General features: G+C 38.2%; 1 protein-coding gene across 1 annotated transcript in view; it reads left to right on the top strand.

Annotated features, from left to right (window-relative positions):
- LOC306866697 (leucine-rich repeat serine/threonine-protein kinase 2-like) overlaps window positions 1-18,224 on the top strand; it is a 43,037-nt gene that overhangs the window by 412 nt on the left and 24,401 nt on the right. Inside the window, exons 2-19 of the mRNA XM_079411979.1 lie at window positions 6-85; window positions 945-1,042; window positions 3,299-3,387; window positions 3,805-3,942; window positions 4,808-4,942; window positions 5,027-5,158; window positions 5,253-5,372; window positions 6,378-6,532; window positions 6,617-6,690; window positions 6,973-7,079; window positions 7,177-7,306; window positions 7,385-7,509; window positions 7,691-7,818; window positions 9,171-9,315; window positions 9,654-9,793; window positions 9,883-10,011; window positions 10,084-10,254; window positions 12,632-12,896. Of these exons, the coding sequence (XP_079268105.1) occupies window positions 6-85; window positions 945-1,042; window positions 3,299-3,387; window positions 3,805-3,942; window positions 4,808-4,942; window positions 5,027-5,158; window positions 5,253-5,372; window positions 6,378-6,532; window positions 6,617-6,690; window positions 6,973-7,079; window positions 7,177-7,306; window positions 7,385-7,509; window positions 7,691-7,818; window positions 9,171-9,315; window positions 9,654-9,793; window positions 9,883-10,011; window positions 10,084-10,254; window positions 12,632-12,896 (2,361 nt within the window). The remainder of the gene's footprint in view (window positions 1-5; window positions 86-944; window positions 1,043-3,298; window positions 3,388-3,804; window positions 3,943-4,807; window positions 4,943-5,026; window positions 5,159-5,252; window positions 5,373-6,377; window positions 6,533-6,616; window positions 6,691-6,972; window positions 7,080-7,176; window positions 7,307-7,384; window positions 7,510-7,690; window positions 7,819-9,170; window positions 9,316-9,653; window positions 9,794-9,882; window positions 10,012-10,083; window positions 10,255-12,631; window positions 12,897-18,224) is intronic.

The raw sequence follows: 18,224 nt of genomic DNA, 5'->3' as shown, positions 1-18,224 counted from the left end.
AGCAGTTGAGCTGTTTTCCGAGCAGAAGGTCCACATGCCTCTGATGCTGGTGCTGTCATCGCATTTCAACAGCAAAGTTCAGCAGGTAGTCAGCATGTTTGCCTGCACAGATTTCCTGGCAAATGCTCAATAGTTCATCCAAAATTAATTTGAATTCAATTGAATACCGTTCTGTCATCATTTAAATGCCCTCTCATGTCGTTCCGAACCATATGACTTTCTTTATACTGTGGAACGGAAAAGGAGATATTTAGAATAATTTTCATGCTGCTCTTTTCCACATAAAGAAAATGAATAGGGACTGATACAATGCTCCAAAATGATAAAAAAAAAGGCATATCGTGTGCACAGTTTATTTTTTTATTGATGATCCTATTCGTGCTTGGACACATGCTTAAAAACAAAGGTTTTCATTACAATACCATACATGTTCAATTTGTTAGTGAACAGATTCCCTTCCAGGAACGTCGAGCTGCGTCCGGAGACGCTATGGGAACGCTCTCAGCGTCTCCGGACTCAGCTCTCGTTCCCTTCAGGGAACCTGGGTTACATACGTAACCTAGGTCGTTTTTTCATAAACTATTTAGATTTTAGATTTTTTTTTTTTTAATTCTTACTATAAAGAACATTTTTGTGTAATAGAAAGGTTCTTAAAACTTTCATTTTAAGAGTGCATGCATGTTCAAATGTGAAAAACTATCTTTGAAGTGAATGATAGTTATTTGTTATTAGATGATTAAAATAAAATTGAGATTAAATATATTATTAAAATACTATTTTGATTATATTAAAATAATATAAATATGTTTAGCGTATTCAAAATTACACATTATATATATATATATATGTATGTATGTGTAATTTCTGTGCTTTATTAGCTAAGAAAGTGATGTGGGATCCAGTAGAAGGTTGTTGTAAAGAGTGCTGTACTGTTTTAATCACAGGTAGGCTGGTCTCTGCTGTGTCGTCTGATGGAGATCTGTCCCAGCACTCGGGATAGTCTGGCCAACCCAGATGAATATGAGTTTACTGAGGTGCACAAGTAAGTCTGAGCTATTTCTATGAGCTTGTATGGGCTCCTGTATTCATACCCCTTCATTTTGTTCACGTTTTGTTATGTTGCTGCTTTGTTAACTGCTTTAAATTATTATTTTTATACAGTCTACACTCCATACACCATATTGACAAAGCAAAACCAGAATTGTCACAACTTTGTAAATTAATTACAAATAAAAAAACTGATATAAGTACATTGCATAAGTATTCATACCCTTAACTAAATATTTAGCTGAAGCACCTTTACCGCCTCAAGTCTTTTTTTTTTATGTTTGATGCAACAAGCTTTTCTCATTAGCATTTGGCAGTTATCTGCTATTCTTTTCCTCACCTCTTCACCTCTCAAGCTCTGGATGGGGGCAGACGCACATTTTCAGGTTTCTTCAGAAATATTTGACTGGTTTCAAGCTCAGGCTCTGGCTGGGCAACTCAAGGACATTCACAGAGTTATCTATTAGCCACTCTTGCTGTGTGCTTAGGTTTATTGTCATGTTGAAAGGTGAACCTTGTGCCCGTCTTCTTGTGCCCGGTTCTGAATGATCTGAACTGGGTTTTCATTAAGGCTATCTCTATATTTTGGTGCATTGAGCTTTTCTTCTAGTCTGATGAGTCCCTCAGTCCACAGGTTACCTTCACTCAAAGTCTAGTAACACCTACAAGCAATACGAATGCTCCCGAGCTAAATTCTAACTGTCCCAGATAAGGGTATGAGTACTTATGCAATGGAATCATTTAAATTTTTTATTTTGAATACATTTGTTTAAATAAATAATTTTGAATAAAGATGTTAAAAAACATGTTTTTATTTTTTTGCTTTATAGTGTATGGAGTGTAGATTGGCAGCAACATAAAACGTGAAAAAAAAATTAAGGGGTATGAATACTTTCGCAAGGCACTGTAGTATAGTACATTTTAATTTGTGCGTGTGTGTGTGTATATATGTATATATATGGTGGTTAAGATTAAAGGTGTTTGACTGAGGATTTGTGTGTTTATAAAGAAGTTGTGAATCAATTCAGTTCAGTTTATTTCTATAACATTTTTCACATTATATACTAAATAAAGAGTGCCTTAGAAAAACTCTCTAGATTATTAAACAAATAAATAAACAAATTAATGCAAAGTATCCATGCACACACATACGCATATGTAATTTAGCTGCACAGTATTGATGGCAGGTTTTAATCTAGTTGAATTCTAAGGTTTTATCATTGTATATAAATAATACTATTATTATAAATATTATAGAAATCCATGTGAAATGCAAATACTAAAGATGCAGGCACAACACAACGATAATGGCAGATAGGGCAGCGAAGGGTGGATCTGAGTTTGACAGGTGCTTGTAAACTTTGGAAAGAAAATATAAATAAATATAAAGATGTTAGTGGAAGAAAGGCATATATAAAGAAAAAGTGGAAAGTAAAATAGTTAGGAAGCCTTAGAGGGGTCATTTAAGAAAATATCTTCCATCCGCAACTGGATTTAGCTGTGTTTAGCACTGCAAATAGTTCAATAGAAATAATTTACATTGAACAGGGAACCAGTGTGAGATATGGAACATGAATACAATCATACAGTATTTGTAGATCTAGTTAGAACTTTAGCTGCTGCTTTTTGAAGAAGCTGTAGTGCAGTGTATTTATGAATTCATTCAGCCAAAAGTATATTGTAATAAATCATATCTCGAAGTTATGAATGTGTGAACCTAATGTTCTGCTTGAAAACAATGTTATGTAACTTCAACATTTCTGTGGAAGAAGATTGTAGAGCTGATCATATCACCTAAAGGGAGCATGTACAAGGAAACAAGGGCTCAGGACCGAACCCTGTGGCATACCATAGTATTATATGGCAGGGGTTAAGTAAAATTAAAATTACAAGAGGTCCTATTTCTGTGTTTCCTTCCCAGCAGAGGTCAAAACAATACTTTTTCTGAATATTTTAACATTTCCACAGCAGCAGTACTTTGTTTAAATAATAATGAAAAAGGATCTAAACCAGGCTATTTGTGTGAACACAACTGACTGAAACTTTTAACAATTGACAGACACACATATTTCTAAAACTTTTGACAGAAAACAAGCATTCTAAATCTTTAATTATCATCTTTTTTTATTTGAATTTTATTTTTAATATTTTAATTATTATTATATATACATATAAATAATTCATACAGTAAATTCATTGCTGCTATCCATGTTCAGCAGGTTTATGCAAGTGTTTGCATGTTTGTTCATAGGCAGATTCTTAAGGTGCTTTTAATGTATCGTAATGACTCCAAGATGATGATGGTGGGCCTGAGAGCTCTGGCTCTCCTACTGAAGTCAGGTAAGACTTGCTTTTAAAGAATGTTTATTATACAACCATTATGGTGCATTGGGTCCGAAAGCATTTTTTTTTCCATTCATTTAATCTCTGTAGGGATAAAAAAGTTATTTCATAAAAATTTGAACCAAACCTGTTAACAAGGAAACAATACTGTGTACCTAACATATTTTATGAGGCAACAAACTACTTGTTTCAATAAGCACTGCAAATGAAATTACATAATCAAGATATTACATTAAGACTATACTAATATGGATATTGAGAAAACGTCTCATACATGCGAGTCGTCTTATTATGAATAGTCCACATTCTCCTTACATTATTATTATTATGGTTAGATAAACATGTAATTTCACTTGAGGTGCATTTTTCTGCTTTCCTGAGGTGAATCTTTTTTTTTTTTTTTTTGTGGGTCAGATGAGATTGTGATGCAGGTTCTAGATGAGCAGGAAGTGGATGTGTTTTCCTTGGTTCTGGAGGCCATGAGGTCATTTAATGACAAAGAAGAGGTTCAGCTACAGGGATGTGCTGCTTTACAACTACTGCTGCAAACAGGTAACAGTGATTTGTTACAAATTTCCTTTTGTGTAAGCACAATAGTAATATAGGGCCCTATGATTTCTGCGGTGAGGAAAACATGTCAAATTGCAATTTTGTCTACTACATACTCAAGCACACTTGACGCATGTGTTTTTAGTGTCTTCCACTTTATTATATGAGAACATGAACACATGAACTTCATCTGCTCTGAGAGTCACTTCATCAGCTTTACACTCTTTCATTTGATTCAACTTTCTCCAAATACACACAGAAACTTAAAGATCTTCACTACAACCTGCCAAAATAAAAGTTTGGTTTAACTGAAAAGAAATATGAAAGGAAAGTTATTACTGTTGGACAGCAGAATTTACTTCTCAAAGGCATAATAACAATACTAATATTGCAGCTTATAGAATCTTTTAAGAAACATCACACAACTTTTTGTCCATGTTTTAAACTGTAAAGCACTCTGTTTACCAAATATGAAAGGAATTGTTTCAATTTCATTACATTTTCAAAGATTAAATGAAGAAAAAAAAAAAAAAAGCATTAATTTTTATTCATGGTTTATTTTGATTACTACTGTTTTTGATAGAAAACAACACAGAATTGAGAAAAAAATTGGAATATAATTTCTGGTAAAAAAAAAAAAAAGGTTTTATTAATTCAATGGATAAGACATAATTTTTGGCCATTAACATTGCTAAACCATTCAAATGGAATCCAGAAAAATGAAACCCAAAAACGCACACCTTAAAAATTAAACAGAATTTTGGAAAAAATGAAATCCATTCCATATAGGGCACTAGTAATAGTGATGCTTTCCTTAGCAACCCCCACTTGGGTTAATTTCTGTCTAATTAACCTGCTTGATTGTCAGTTTCTGATGCTCATCTGGTGGAGTTCATTGAGAGCAAGGACCATGAGGTGGTTTTGGATGCACTCAGGCGGTTCATGGACAGTGAGAATGTGGTACTGCAAGCTCTGAGGGTCCTCATACCACTGGCTGCTCCAGGTTTAATACACTTGGAATTACAAGATACTATTTAACTATGTTATTACAAACAGTATTAAATAAGCTTCTCTGTCTTAAATCTAGCCAGCAATATTGAGATTCTGATGTCCAAACCTGTTAAATGCTACAGTCTGCTGTGTCAGGCTATGGACATGTGGCTCGACTCAGAGGCCATACAGGAGACTGGATGCTGTTTGTTACAGAAATTCACATCAGGTGAGCCCAGGTCAAAGGTCATGATGAAACGATGTTCTCGTAAGTTTTAGAAAGTGGTTTTTGAGTCACATTATGTCTGTTTGGCATTTAACAGAGAGTTACTATAACATACTGGTGCTGAATGGTGTCCATAAGGTGGTGGTGAAAGCGTGTGTGTCTTATCCTGAGAATACCACAGTGCAGACCACTGCTCTTTCCTGCCTGAGCGTGCTCGGTGAGTCAGTATGAACATGATAGTACAGTATAAGTTGAGAACCTGGCTCTCCACTAGATCCCTTAGAGCCCATATTTAAGGTGGATCAACAGAGTGCATATTGGGGTTTTTTATGATTGTAATTTGTCATAAAATGGACATGACTGACAGCGCCAACTGGGCACTTTAAGCGCGCGCTCCACATCCATTTTGACGTCCTCTGAAGTTATAAAAGGCCTTCTGCTGATGTTGGCTATGTTTTGCTTGAAGGAATCAGAGTGGCATTCATTTGACAAAAAATACAGTAATATTGTGAAATATTACTACAATTTAAAATAACATTTTGTGTTTCAACAGTTTTTTAAACTCTAATTTATTGCTGTGCTCAAAGCTGAATTTTCAGCATCAGTGGGGTCACATGATCCTTCAGGAATCATTCGAATATGATTATCTAATATATATCTGATTTGCTGCTCAAGACATTTTTCTGATTATTACGAAATAATATTATTTTGGTAACCTACTATTCAAAAGTATTGGGGTAAGATTAAGAAAATAATACTTTTGTGGATGCATTAAACTGATCAGAAGTCCCAGTAAAGATATTTATTATGTTACAAAATAATCTGTTTAAAATTAATGCTGTTCTTTTAAACTTTTTGTTCATCAAAAATCCTGTAGAAGGTAACAGTTTCCTCAAATATACTGAGCATCAAAAAACAGTTTTCAGCATTGATAATAATAATAATTGTTATTAATAACGGATTGCCGTTAATAATTGAGCACCCAATTAGCATATTAAATTGATTTCTGAAGGATCATGTGACGCTGACGACAAGAGTAATGATGCTGAATTTTTTTTTTTTACATTTTACACTGATTAAGAGATTTTTATTTATTTAAAATAAATAATTAATCATAAATAACCTAATTCACAATCATGATTTATGGCTGCACTGTCATGTTTTTATTTATTTTTTTTGTGCTCCATACAGTACTAAAGTTTTTGTTGTTGTTGTTTCTCAGCGGAGTGTATTGTACAGAATGAAGGGCTGGACAAAGAGTGGAGCGAGGAGGACGAGGCGAAGCAGAAAGAAGCCACTCAAGGAGAGGAGATGCTTGTATGGAGAGAGGCCTGTTATACTGCTTTAGAGAGACATGCTGACGATGCTGCAGTGCAGGTGACGCATGACATGTTTTAGCCTGCAATACGGAAAAGATCTTATCTCATTCTTTTGCTTTTACTCGTCCCATCGTCCAATCAGGAAGCTGCGTGTTGGGCTTTAAACAGCTTGCTGCTTCATTACCACTCATTCAACCACGTGGAACTGGAAGGAAGGTTAGCATTCCTTCATATTCTGTGCTTTGTAACATATCTGTATTTTGTCCGAAAGTTCTCTTATAATTTGAGATCGAGAGCAATATTATTGAATTAAATAAATGACTTCTGTTATGATTGGCTAACCTCTGCGTACTAGCGCAGTTATGACTGACATCATCAGGCAGTTCAGGTTGCTGAATACTGAATATGCAATGCTATTTAAATGTAGTCTGTCATATGTTAATGAGCTCAGGTTGAGATGTCGTAACTGTGTAGATTTGGTTTGTTTCTGTCCCACAGGCCTCCTCTTCATTCTCTCATTATGGCTGCCATGCTATTGCATTCATCCAGTGTGGAGGTTTTCCAAGCTGCTTCCTGTACACTACGCACACTAATACAGCACCACAGTAAGTTCCTTCCTTCTTCAATCATATATAAAAAAATTGCAACTTCATTAATTCACAACGCAAAAATATTAAGTAATAAAGTGTTTTTGTACTTCAGGTAGGATGAGGGCTCTGCTGCTGTCACATGGCATTCATGTCAACATTGTGCATCTGATGCGGGAACACGAGAGCTCCAGCGCTGTGTGTGAAAGTGCCTGCAAACTGCTTCACACACTCTTCCAGGGAGCGTAAGCACACATCTGATCAGTTATGTGATGCATAACAGATAAAAACACAACTGAAATCATAATTTTATTTCACGCCAGGAGGGCCAGTCTAGATGACGCGACCCTGATTCTCGGTCAGATCCTGACTGCTCTGAAGACACATAACTTCATTCCTGAAGTTCAGCTGGAGGGTCTCAGAGCGAGTTTAGTTCTTCTCAGCCCAGGTAGAATGTCTGTCTACTTCCTGTGTCTTATTTTATTGGGATGAATCTGCAAGCATTGTGTTTTTAATTCATAAATGGAATAGCTGAAAAAATGACTCGCCCTCTATTGTTCCAAATTTATTTTGGGTGAACTACAATGCCTACATGCATAATGTCTGACTCTGTCTTCTCTTGTGTGCAGACAGGAGTTTAAGAGAACATGGCACCTCAGTGGCGGATCCTGACACGGTGGACGTGTCCCTGCAGGTGCTGAAGACCCAGTGTGTACTTGAGGGAGCTCATACTGTCTATCTAGAGGCACTTAATAGGGTAAATGCTTTGTTTCTTAAAAGCCAAAATAGCTCTGTAATTCAACATGGATGATAATGCTAAGTCTTTTGCCCAAAGGGCACCTTTTATGCTCTTTTTACAAGATGTAATATAAGTCTCAGGTGTCCCTAGAATGTGTCTGTGAAGTTTCAGCTCAAAATTTTGGTTTTTGATTATCATGTCTATCGCCCTGAAATCATGCGTTTTAAGCCATATTAGTTTACATATCTGATATACAGTTTTTCTGAGCGCACACATCCGAAGCGAACGCACAGAAAGTGGCCGTTAGAGCATGTGAGTCCTAAACTCAGCTCTCGTTCATGTCTTATTGCGCTTAAACAGTCAAATACACACAAGTTTATGTTAAAAACACACTTAAGTTACAAAAGCAGAACAAAGAAATCACATGTTTATACATGGCGTATTGTGTGGGGCTCATTTAGTGTTTTTAATACGGCAGTGTCCGTCAACAGTCGTGGGCGGGGCTTGTGAAATGTGACATCACATTTTACAGTTTCTGTAACCGGCTTGTTCTGAGACACTGCTTATGATTTATGGGGGTTAAAAAAAGGAGCGGGTGGATTTCTATCATCATTGGGTGGTTGTGTACACACACTGCCAGCACACATTTATGTTCAAACAACACGGAAAAGTGAATTTTGCATAATAGGTGCCCGTTAAACCTGAAGTGTGTCTTTTTTTTTTTTTTTTTTAGACGTTAAAATATTTATCTTCTATCTCAGCTTAAAATGCAGAAACAACTAGTGTATCACCACAAAAATTATGATTTAAACAATAAGACTTTAAATTAAGGGACAGAAAAAAAATTCAATTCCGTTGATGAATCAAATGAATGAGAAGTGCCCGTTTTTAACAATTTTCATGTTTTTTCATTGTGCATTCCAATTCACATCAATCATATAACTACAAATACAGCTAACTAACACAATAAAACACTATATAAACATAACATAATAAAACACTTGATTTTTGAACAATTAAAAAAAACTGAGTTATCTGTTTTTGCAAATAAACTCTTCATTTGTGGTTTTGAAACAACATGAGGATGAGTACCATAACTGATGACTGAATTTGTATTGCTTGGAGGTGAACTATTCCTTTCCCTGCCTCTCCACATAGACAGACATAGCAGTTTCATTACTGTAAACTGTATTTTTGCATAAATAAATAAAGGGTGAGTCAAAATCATTTTCTGGGGTAGTCAACATGTCTGTAGACTTTACATTGGACCTGTAATACTCCTTGTAGGAATGAATTGGACTTTAATCAGGTGGTTTTAATTTAAAAGTAAGCTCTGTAAATGTGGTGTGTTTTATTTGATGTGTGTTTAGTTTATCAGTAGTGAGGAGATTCAAGAGTGTGGACTTGGTGTACTCTCGGCACTAGCTGACAGTTCTGGAGCGGTTGACCTCATGTGCCAGCAGGGGGCGATAGATACGGTTCTTCATACGCTGCAGATGTTTCCACAGGAGCGTGGTGAGTCCATTTACCTTACCATGTCCATGACTGAAGATCTCCAGCCTCTGCTTCTAATCCTAGGCAGACTTTTGAATGTCGACATAAGGCCTGTTTCACATTGCTGCTTATTCTGGACAAAAACCAACCACCGTTCAGGCATTCACACAGAACACAGTTTTGCGTTCCACTATGCTGCTTTTCCATCGTTTTTCTATGTAAACATGAGGTAAACAAACGGACATGTTTGACCGTTGTCTCATAAATTGTGTGATTGGCGTTTAATGGACTGCACACTATTGGGTATGTAAACATGTGTGCGCAACTGTGTATTAACTGGAAGTCATCACCCTTTGTAGATGTTCACTACTGGGGTCTTAGTCTTCTGTTGCACCTCATCTCTAAGAAGAAGCTCTCTCGTATGATGGTGCCTGTACTGGCATCAGTTTTGGTCAGCTCAGTACGGCAACACAAAGAGGACACAGTCATGCTTCTAAAGGTAGATCACTACAGTTATTACCATTTCAAAACCAAAAGGGTGGTTGTTTTTGATGTTTTGTTCCTAACAGTGTGCGTTATGGTCATTAGGGTTTCCATGTGGTGTGGAAGTTAATGGACACCTGCTCGAGTGCCGCAGCATGGCTGCAGAAAGAAGCCTTCGAGAAAGACATCTTCCAGATCCTGCGGGAAAATATGGCAGACCAGTGCAGAGATCCAGTAAGAAATTGAAACCAAACGTTCTGTCAAAAATGCAAGATCTCCTGATAAATCCTTCATGTTCCACTTCAGTTGCAGGCAGTGAGTTGCCTGTGCTTGTCTAAGATGGTGGTGGACAGTGAGATCATGTATGCCCTGTTGGAGAGAGCATGTGAGGACGGTGACGTGGACATGGTAGAATGTCTCATCCTGCTTGGCGCTGACATTAACAAGAAGTCAAAGAGCGATTCGCTCATATATCAGGTGTGATATATGAACCTTTATTCCTCAACTCTTAAAATAAATTTTACACCCTCAAGTCATCCTAGGTGTATATGCCTTTATTTTTCAGACAAACACAACTGGAGTTATATTAGATAATATCCTGGCTCTTCCCAGCTTTGTAATGGCAGCTGGATGGTGCCCAAGTTTTTGAAGCTCCAAAAAGCTCATCCATCCATCATAAAAGTAATCCATACAACTACAGTGGGTAATGAATGCCTTCTGAAGTGAATTGATAGGGTTTTGTAAGAAAAATATCCATATTTAAAGCTTTGTAAATTATTATCACTGTCTTCCTTAACTTCTGTACATGCGTTCACTTTTAGCCAGGCTTATATAGGAGTCGAGTTATGACATTTAATGTAGGATGTAGGCATAGTGGAAACTAAGGTGAGAATTGACAAATGTGGAAGTGCATTTTAATTTTAATACAAATCTACATTATAGCCCAAAAAACTCGCATCTTTTTACAACTCACTCCAAAGAAAGGCGTCATTTCTCAACTTACTTATACCTACGTCCTATGTTAAACGTTGTAAAATCAATCAGACAGATATAGATCAGATTAGATATGTAAGGATAGCCTTAAACCTTTCAAAAATGTTCAAGTTTATTTTAAAACTACTTGAAACTTTTAGCCAGGCTTATATTTTATATTTAATTCAGGAAGCTTGACTAACATTGTAACTGGATTTTGATTGTCATTCCTAGCGGTGAAGAAGCTATGTTAAGAAGAAGCGCTTTATTACAGATTGTGTCAAAGCACCTTTACAGTGTTAAACAGGAAAATTGCGTGCTGAAAATGCAAGAGGACAATAGTAAACAGTATTTTTTTTTACTTAAAGTCAGTTCATTGTTGATTCAGTGATGTCATCATTCAGCTCAGTTTAGTTCTCTTCAAATAGTGCAAAACTGACCGTGTGTCTGCCTCCCAAATAACGCTAGTTAGATTGTCCCAGAGTTTGGGCACTAAATAGGAAAAGGATCTGCAGCCTGCAGTTGACTTTGATATTCTAGGTATTATCAAATGGCCAGAGATTTGGCAATTTCTTGCTCAAATACTGAAGAGCTAAAACTGTTTTGGACCAGCTGGAATTTGTTTATTAAGCACGAAGAGCAACCAATAAAGTATTAAAATAGTCTAACCTAGAAGTCATGAACACAAGAATTAACATTTCTGCATTTGACATTGAGAGCATAGGTCGTAATTTAGATATATTTTTAAGATGGAAAAATGTGGCTTTACAAATGCTAGAAACATGACTTTCAAAGGAAAGATTGCTATCAAACACCTAGGTTCCTAACTGATGACGAAGATTTGACAGACCAGCCATCAAGTGTTAGACAGTGATCTAGGTTATTACATGCAGAGGTTTTTGGTCTGATAATTAACACCTCTGTTATTTTTTTATTGTTATTTTTTTCAAAATTTAGCAGTAGGAAATTACTAGTTAGACAATTTTTTAGTATATATCAGCTATTCATTCCATTATTTTTGCGAATTGGTGAGTTTCATCTGGCCAGAAGAAATATAGAGCTGAGTATCATCAGCATAACAGTGAAAGCTACCACCATGTTTCCTGATGATATCTCCTAAGGGTAACATGTAAATCATGAAAAGCAATGGTCCTTGTACTGAGCCTTGAGGTACTCCATACTGCACTTGTGATCGGTATGAGACCTCTTCATTCACTGCTACGAATTGATGACAGTAAGATAAGTAAGATTTTAACCATGCCAATGCAATTTCACTAAGGCCAGCATGATTTTCTAGTCTATTCTAAAGAATGTAGTGGTTTATAGTGTCAAAGCCAGCACTAAGATCCAGAAGCACTAATAGAGAGATACGACCACAATCGGATGATAAGAATTATGATTTGTAACTTTGATGAGAGCATTCTCAGTACTATGATACAGTCTAAATCTTGACTGCAAATCCTCACAGATGCCATTTTTCTGTTAGAAAGAACATATTTGTGAGGATAATACCTTTTCTTGTATTTCTGACAGAAATGGTAGATTTGAGATCTGTCTGTAACTAATTCTCTAGGATCTAATAACTGCAAGTTTGAAGGTTTTTGGGACATATCCTAATGACAATGATGAATTAATAATATTCAGAAGAGGATCTATGACTTCTGGAAGCACTTCTTTCAGTAGCTTAGATGGTGTATATAGGGTATAACATACATGTTGTTGGTTTAGATGATTTAACAAGTTTATACAATTCTTCCTCTATTATAGCAGAGAATGAGTGGAATTATTCTTCAGGGAATCTATAGTGCACTATCTGATGTGATACTATAGCTGACGGCTGCTTGGCTGTGATTTTATCTCTAATAGTATTGTGGTTGTGCAGGTTTGTGATCGGGGGGCTCCTCTGGTTTTGCTGGAGCTGCTGGTCTCTGCAGGTGTTCATGAGCAGCAGTTACGTGGAGCTCTGAGCGTGTGTGTCAGGAGGGGTGATGACCCTGCTGTCACCCTCCTCCTCGCCCGTTTGGGGCTGGACCACACCAACAATGCCCTGTGCCTCGGGAGCTTCCGCCTTGGAAAAATTAAGGCGACATGGCTCAGCGCTCTGCTTTTGGAGCGCAAAACTCAGACTCCAATCAACAAGAAGAACAGTGAGTCTGTTCACATGATCTGGCAGTTGCCATGTATTTGACATACATGTTCTGGAGCCATGACCACTTTTACTTCAGTTTGGCTTTGTTTTCTTTCTAACAGTTTCAGAAAGTTTCTTCAGTAGAGATTGCCCCGAAAAGTTTTGAGAATAAAAAACAAAAAAACAACAAAAAAAAACAGTTTAGAATATTAGAAAAAAAGGATAAAACATTTAATTATCTATCAAACCCCAAAAGTAATGTACATAACTAGTAAAGTATATCATGCTTTAAAAAAAAAAACAGCATTTATTATGAAAATAATATCCTTCACATGAATATACTTAAGTTTGACTGAATGCAATATTTTTGGATACTTAATTGCACATTTATGAAATTAAATTAAAATGTTATATTTATGTTAAATGCTAGTAATAGCTGAACTTCATATTGATTTTTTTGAATACTTAAGTTGGACTTAATTACATTTTACATGTAATTCCATAATTATATTGTGTTAGAAATAAAGTGTACTGCCAAATGTACTGATAAGTATTAGTAAACAAAAATATAGCTTAATCTAATTTCTATTGAAACTTGTATGTCATGTATTTAAATATATACACTGCCCGTCCAAAAAAAAGTCACCACCTGGATTTAACAAAGCAAATAGTTAAGAGCCTCCCATTGGATAACTGCATGGATGATTGTTTCAGCTGGCAACAAGTTATTTAACCCTAATTGATGCAGTGAGTATAGCTTCTCATTTCTTGTCGGAAGACACATCCTGTGGTTATGGAAAAGATGTTATTCTGTTTCAGAAGGGTCAAATTATTGGCATGCATCAAGCTAAGAAAACATCTAAGGAGATTGCTGAAACTACTAAAATTGGGTTAAGAACTGTCCAACACATTATTAAAAACTGGAAGGATAGTGGGGAACCATCATCTTTGAGGAAGAAAAAATCTTGATTGATCGTGATCGCCGATCACTTAAACGTTCGATGAAATCAAATCATTAATTGATTAAACAAGATGGTGCCGCGCATTGCTGCCATTGTGCTTGGCTCTCCAGTTGTTTTAGTGTTTTTGTTAGTTTTTCCTGTTTTTTGTTTGTGTAACACGATCAATTTCATGAAGGAAGAACTGCTGAACATTCGGCAGAGCACACCACAAAATCTCCAACCGGTTTTCGATTATTCGGATGTTTTGCAGAACATAGTGGTTGGCGGAGCTGCAGCGCTCTTTAGACACTTTAGGACACGCAGATGGGGGAAGCGAGCCGGCACGCTTGTGAAGCTCAGACAGCGTGGATTTCACATGCCATTGCCTAGCATCCATCTGGTGAATCTCTGCTCTCTACCCAACAAAACGGACGAACTCCTTCTGCTTTCCCGGTTTAACAAGGACTTTTCAAACTCTGCTGCTCTGTTTCACGGAAACCTGGCTGAATGACACCATTCCAGACAGCGCCTTACATCTGCCTAATTTCACGGTGATCAGAGCAGATCGTGACGCAGAATCAACAGGGAAATCACACGGCGGCGGGACATGCTTCTAGATCAATGAGAGGTGGTGTACAGGTGTAACTGTGTTAAAGAAGATGTGCTGTTCAGATCTAGAAACGCTCTTCATTAACTGCAAGCCGTTCTACTCGCCACGGGAGTTCTGCTCGTTCATTCTCGTGAGTGTCTACATTCCACCGCAAGCACACGTGAGCGCAGCTTTACAGAAACTTGCTGATCTGATCACAGACACAGAACAACTACATCCGGACTCTGTTTTAATCATTCTCGGGGACTTTAATAAAGCAAATCTCTCCCGTGAACTGCCAAAATACAGACAGCACATTACATGTCCCACCAGAGACGGTAATATATTGGATCACTGTTACACAACAATAAAGGACGCATATCACTCTGTCCCACGGGCAGCTTTAGGACTCTCTGATCACTGTTTGGTTCATCTTATTACAACCTACAGGCAGAAACTTAAATCTGTTAAACCTGTTTTAAGGACTGTAAAGTGATGGACTAATGAGAAAGAGCGGGTTTTACAAGCTACTCTCGACCTTACTGATTGGAGTGTTTTTGAAGCTGCTGATGATCTGGACGAGCTCACAAAGACTGTAACATCATATATCAGTTTCTGTGAGGATATGTGCATTCCTACCAGGACTCATCTAACTTATAACAACGACAAACCGTGGTTAACTGCAAATCTCAGACAGCTCTGTCAGGCCAAAGAAGATGCTTACAGGAATGGGGACAGAGTCTTGTATAAACAGGCCAAATACACCGTGGAAAAGGATATCAGAGTGGCAAAGAGGAATTATTCCGATAAGTTAAGGATCCAGTTCTCTTCCAGAGACACGGTTTCAGTGTGGAAAGGTCTGAAAGACATCACCAATTACAAGACACCATCCCCCAGCACTGTGGAGAATCAACAACTGATCTTAATGAGTTCTGTTGTCCGACCAGCCCAGATGGTCAGTGCAGTCACCAGATCCAGTCCGTATCCAGATCAGATGGTGGATCAGCACCCAGAGACGACCTCTACAGCCATGAACGTCAGCGGAGACCAGGACACCGAGATGAGCGACAGAGACAGATCTCCAGTGAGGACCCCGCCACTTAGACAGCCATCGGGAAAGACCACTGGAACCAGTTGAGCCCTCACAATCTGACTTTGCTGCAGTTGGAATTGAACTGCTGGTTCGTTTGGCCAGAGGAGAACTGGCCCCCCGACTGAGCCTGGTTTCTCGCAAGGTTTTTTTCTCCATTCTGTCACCGATGGAGTTTTAGTTCCTTGCCGCTGTCGTCTCTGGCTTGCTTAGTTGGGGACACTGCAATCAAGTCGACGATATCGCTGGAAATGAAAAGACACTATTTAAACTTAACTGAGCTGGATGATGACATCGCTGACTTCAATAATGAAATGCCTTTAACTGAAAATCTTTATTTAATCTTTTAATTTTACATTATTTACATTTTTCCTTTTTTGATATTGTGCAGTAGCTTTGACACAATTTACATTGTTAAAAGCACTATATAAATAAAGGTGACTTGACTTGACTATTGTAGGTTTGAAAAAACACCATTCACACCTCCTGCAACCCCCCCTCTCCCCCACACCTGAACTGCAGATAAGAGAAGATTACGTGCGCCAGGTCTTCAAAAAGAACAAGAGAAGGAAAGCACCAGGCCCAGACGGTGTGACACCAGCCTGTCTGAAATCCTGTGCTGACCAGCTGGCCCCCATCTTCACACAGATCTTCAACAGATCACTGGAGCTGTGTGAAGTCCCCTCATGCTTCAAACGCTCCTCCATCATCCCCATCCCAAAGAAACCCAAGATTACAGGACTTAACGACTACAGACCTGTGGCTCTAACATCTGTTCTCATCAAGTCATTTGAAAAAATGGTTTTGGCTTATCTGAAGGCTCTCACTGGACCCCCTGCAGTTTACCTACAGAGCAAACGGGTCTGTGGATGATGTAGTCAACATGGGACTGCATTACACACTGCGACACCTGGACAGACCAGGGACTTATGTGAGGATCCTGTTTGTGGACTTCAGCTCGGCTTTTAACACTATCATTCCAGACCTCCTCCTGCCCAAACTAACTCAGCTTTCCGTGCCTACCTCCGTCTTTCAGTGGATCACCATCTTCCTGACAGACAGACAGCAGCTAGTGAGGCTGAGAAAACACACATCCAGCACCCGCACTGGAGCTCCTCAGGGCTGCGTACTCATCCCACTGCTCTTCTCCCTCTACACCAACGACTGCACATCTAAAGACCCCTCTGTCAAAGCTCCTGAAGTTTGCAGACGACACCACACTGATTGGCCTCATTCAGGACGGTGACGAGTCTGCTTACAGACAGGAGGTTAAGGAGCTGGCTGTCTGGTGCAGTCTTAACAACCTGGAGCTCAACACGCTCAAAACTGTGGAGATGATTGTGGACTTCAGGAGAAACCCCCCTGCTCTCCCCCCACTCACCATCATGAACAGCACTGTGACTGCAGTGGAGTCATTCAGGTTCCTGGGCACCACTATTTCCCAGGACCTGAAGTGGGACATTCACATTGACTCTAGTCAAAAAGGCCCAGCAGAAGTTGTACTTCCTTCGCCAGCTGAGGAAGTTCAACCTGCCACAGGACTTGCGGAAACAATTCTACTCTGCCATCATTGAATCCATCCACTGCACTTCAATAACTGTCTGGTTCAGCTCAGCTACCAAATCTGACCTCAGAAGACTACAGAGGGTAGTCCGGACTGCTGAGCGAATCATTGGTACAACCCTCCCCACTCTCCAGGAACTGTACTCATCCAGAGTGAGCAAAAGGGCTGGTAAAATCACTCTGGACCCCTCACATCCAGCACACTCCCTCTTTGAACTGTTACCGTCTGGTCGACACTACAGAGCTCTGTGCACCAGAATGACCAGACACAGAAACAGTTTCTTCCCTCGGGCAATCCATCTCATGAACACTTGAACTCTTAACAATAAACATGAAACACACAACACTATCATTATTTTTATTTTACACACATACTTAGTACATTTCAAATTTGCACCTAACCATACCTGTACATACCGAATTGTCTATTTTGTATATTGTGTTTGTGCTATTTGGCACATCGTTTTTGTATATTTGTACATTATTTATTTAATTTTTTATTTTTTTTAAATTTTTTATTATCTGTGTCCTGTTGCTGTCATTCTGTCGCGCTGTGGAGCTACTGTCACTAAAACTAATTCCTCGTATGTGCAATCATACCTGGCAATAAAGCTCATTCTGATTCTGATCATTATAAAAACAACAGTAGAACTCATGGCTATGTTTAATAGTGAAAGTAAGAGCATTTCCACTTGCACAATGCGAAGGGAACTCAGGGGATTGGGACTAAACAGCTGTGTAGCCTTAAGAAGACCACTTATCAGTGAGGGTAATCAGAAAAAAGGCTTCAATTTGCTAGGGAGCATAAATATTGGACTTTGGAGCAATGCAAGAAGGTAATATGGTCTGATTAGTCCAGATTTACCCTGTTCCAGAGTGATGGGTGCATCAGGGTAAGAAGAGAGGCGGATGAAGTGATGCATACATCATGCATAGTGACTACACTCCCATCATCAATACAGGATCTTGGTGAAAAATTAATGCAACTCTGGACGGGAATAAATGTTGTGACATTGCAGAAGCTTATCGAAATGATGCCACGGGGAATGCGTGCCTAAAGGCGGTCCAACAAAATATTTGAGTGGGTGACTTTTTTTTTGGACGGGCAGTATATATATATATACACATTACAAATATATATGAATTACACATTTATAATAATAA

The sequence above is a fragment of the Barbus barbus genome (assembly GCF_936440315.1).
Source record: "Barbus barbus genome assembly, chromosome: 48".
Taxonomy (NCBI): Eukaryota; Metazoa; Chordata; class Actinopteri; order Cypriniformes; family Cyprinidae; genus Barbus; species Barbus barbus.
The sequence above is the reverse complement of the archived record's forward strand: the minus strand, read 5'-3'. Positions and strand labels throughout refer to the sequence as shown.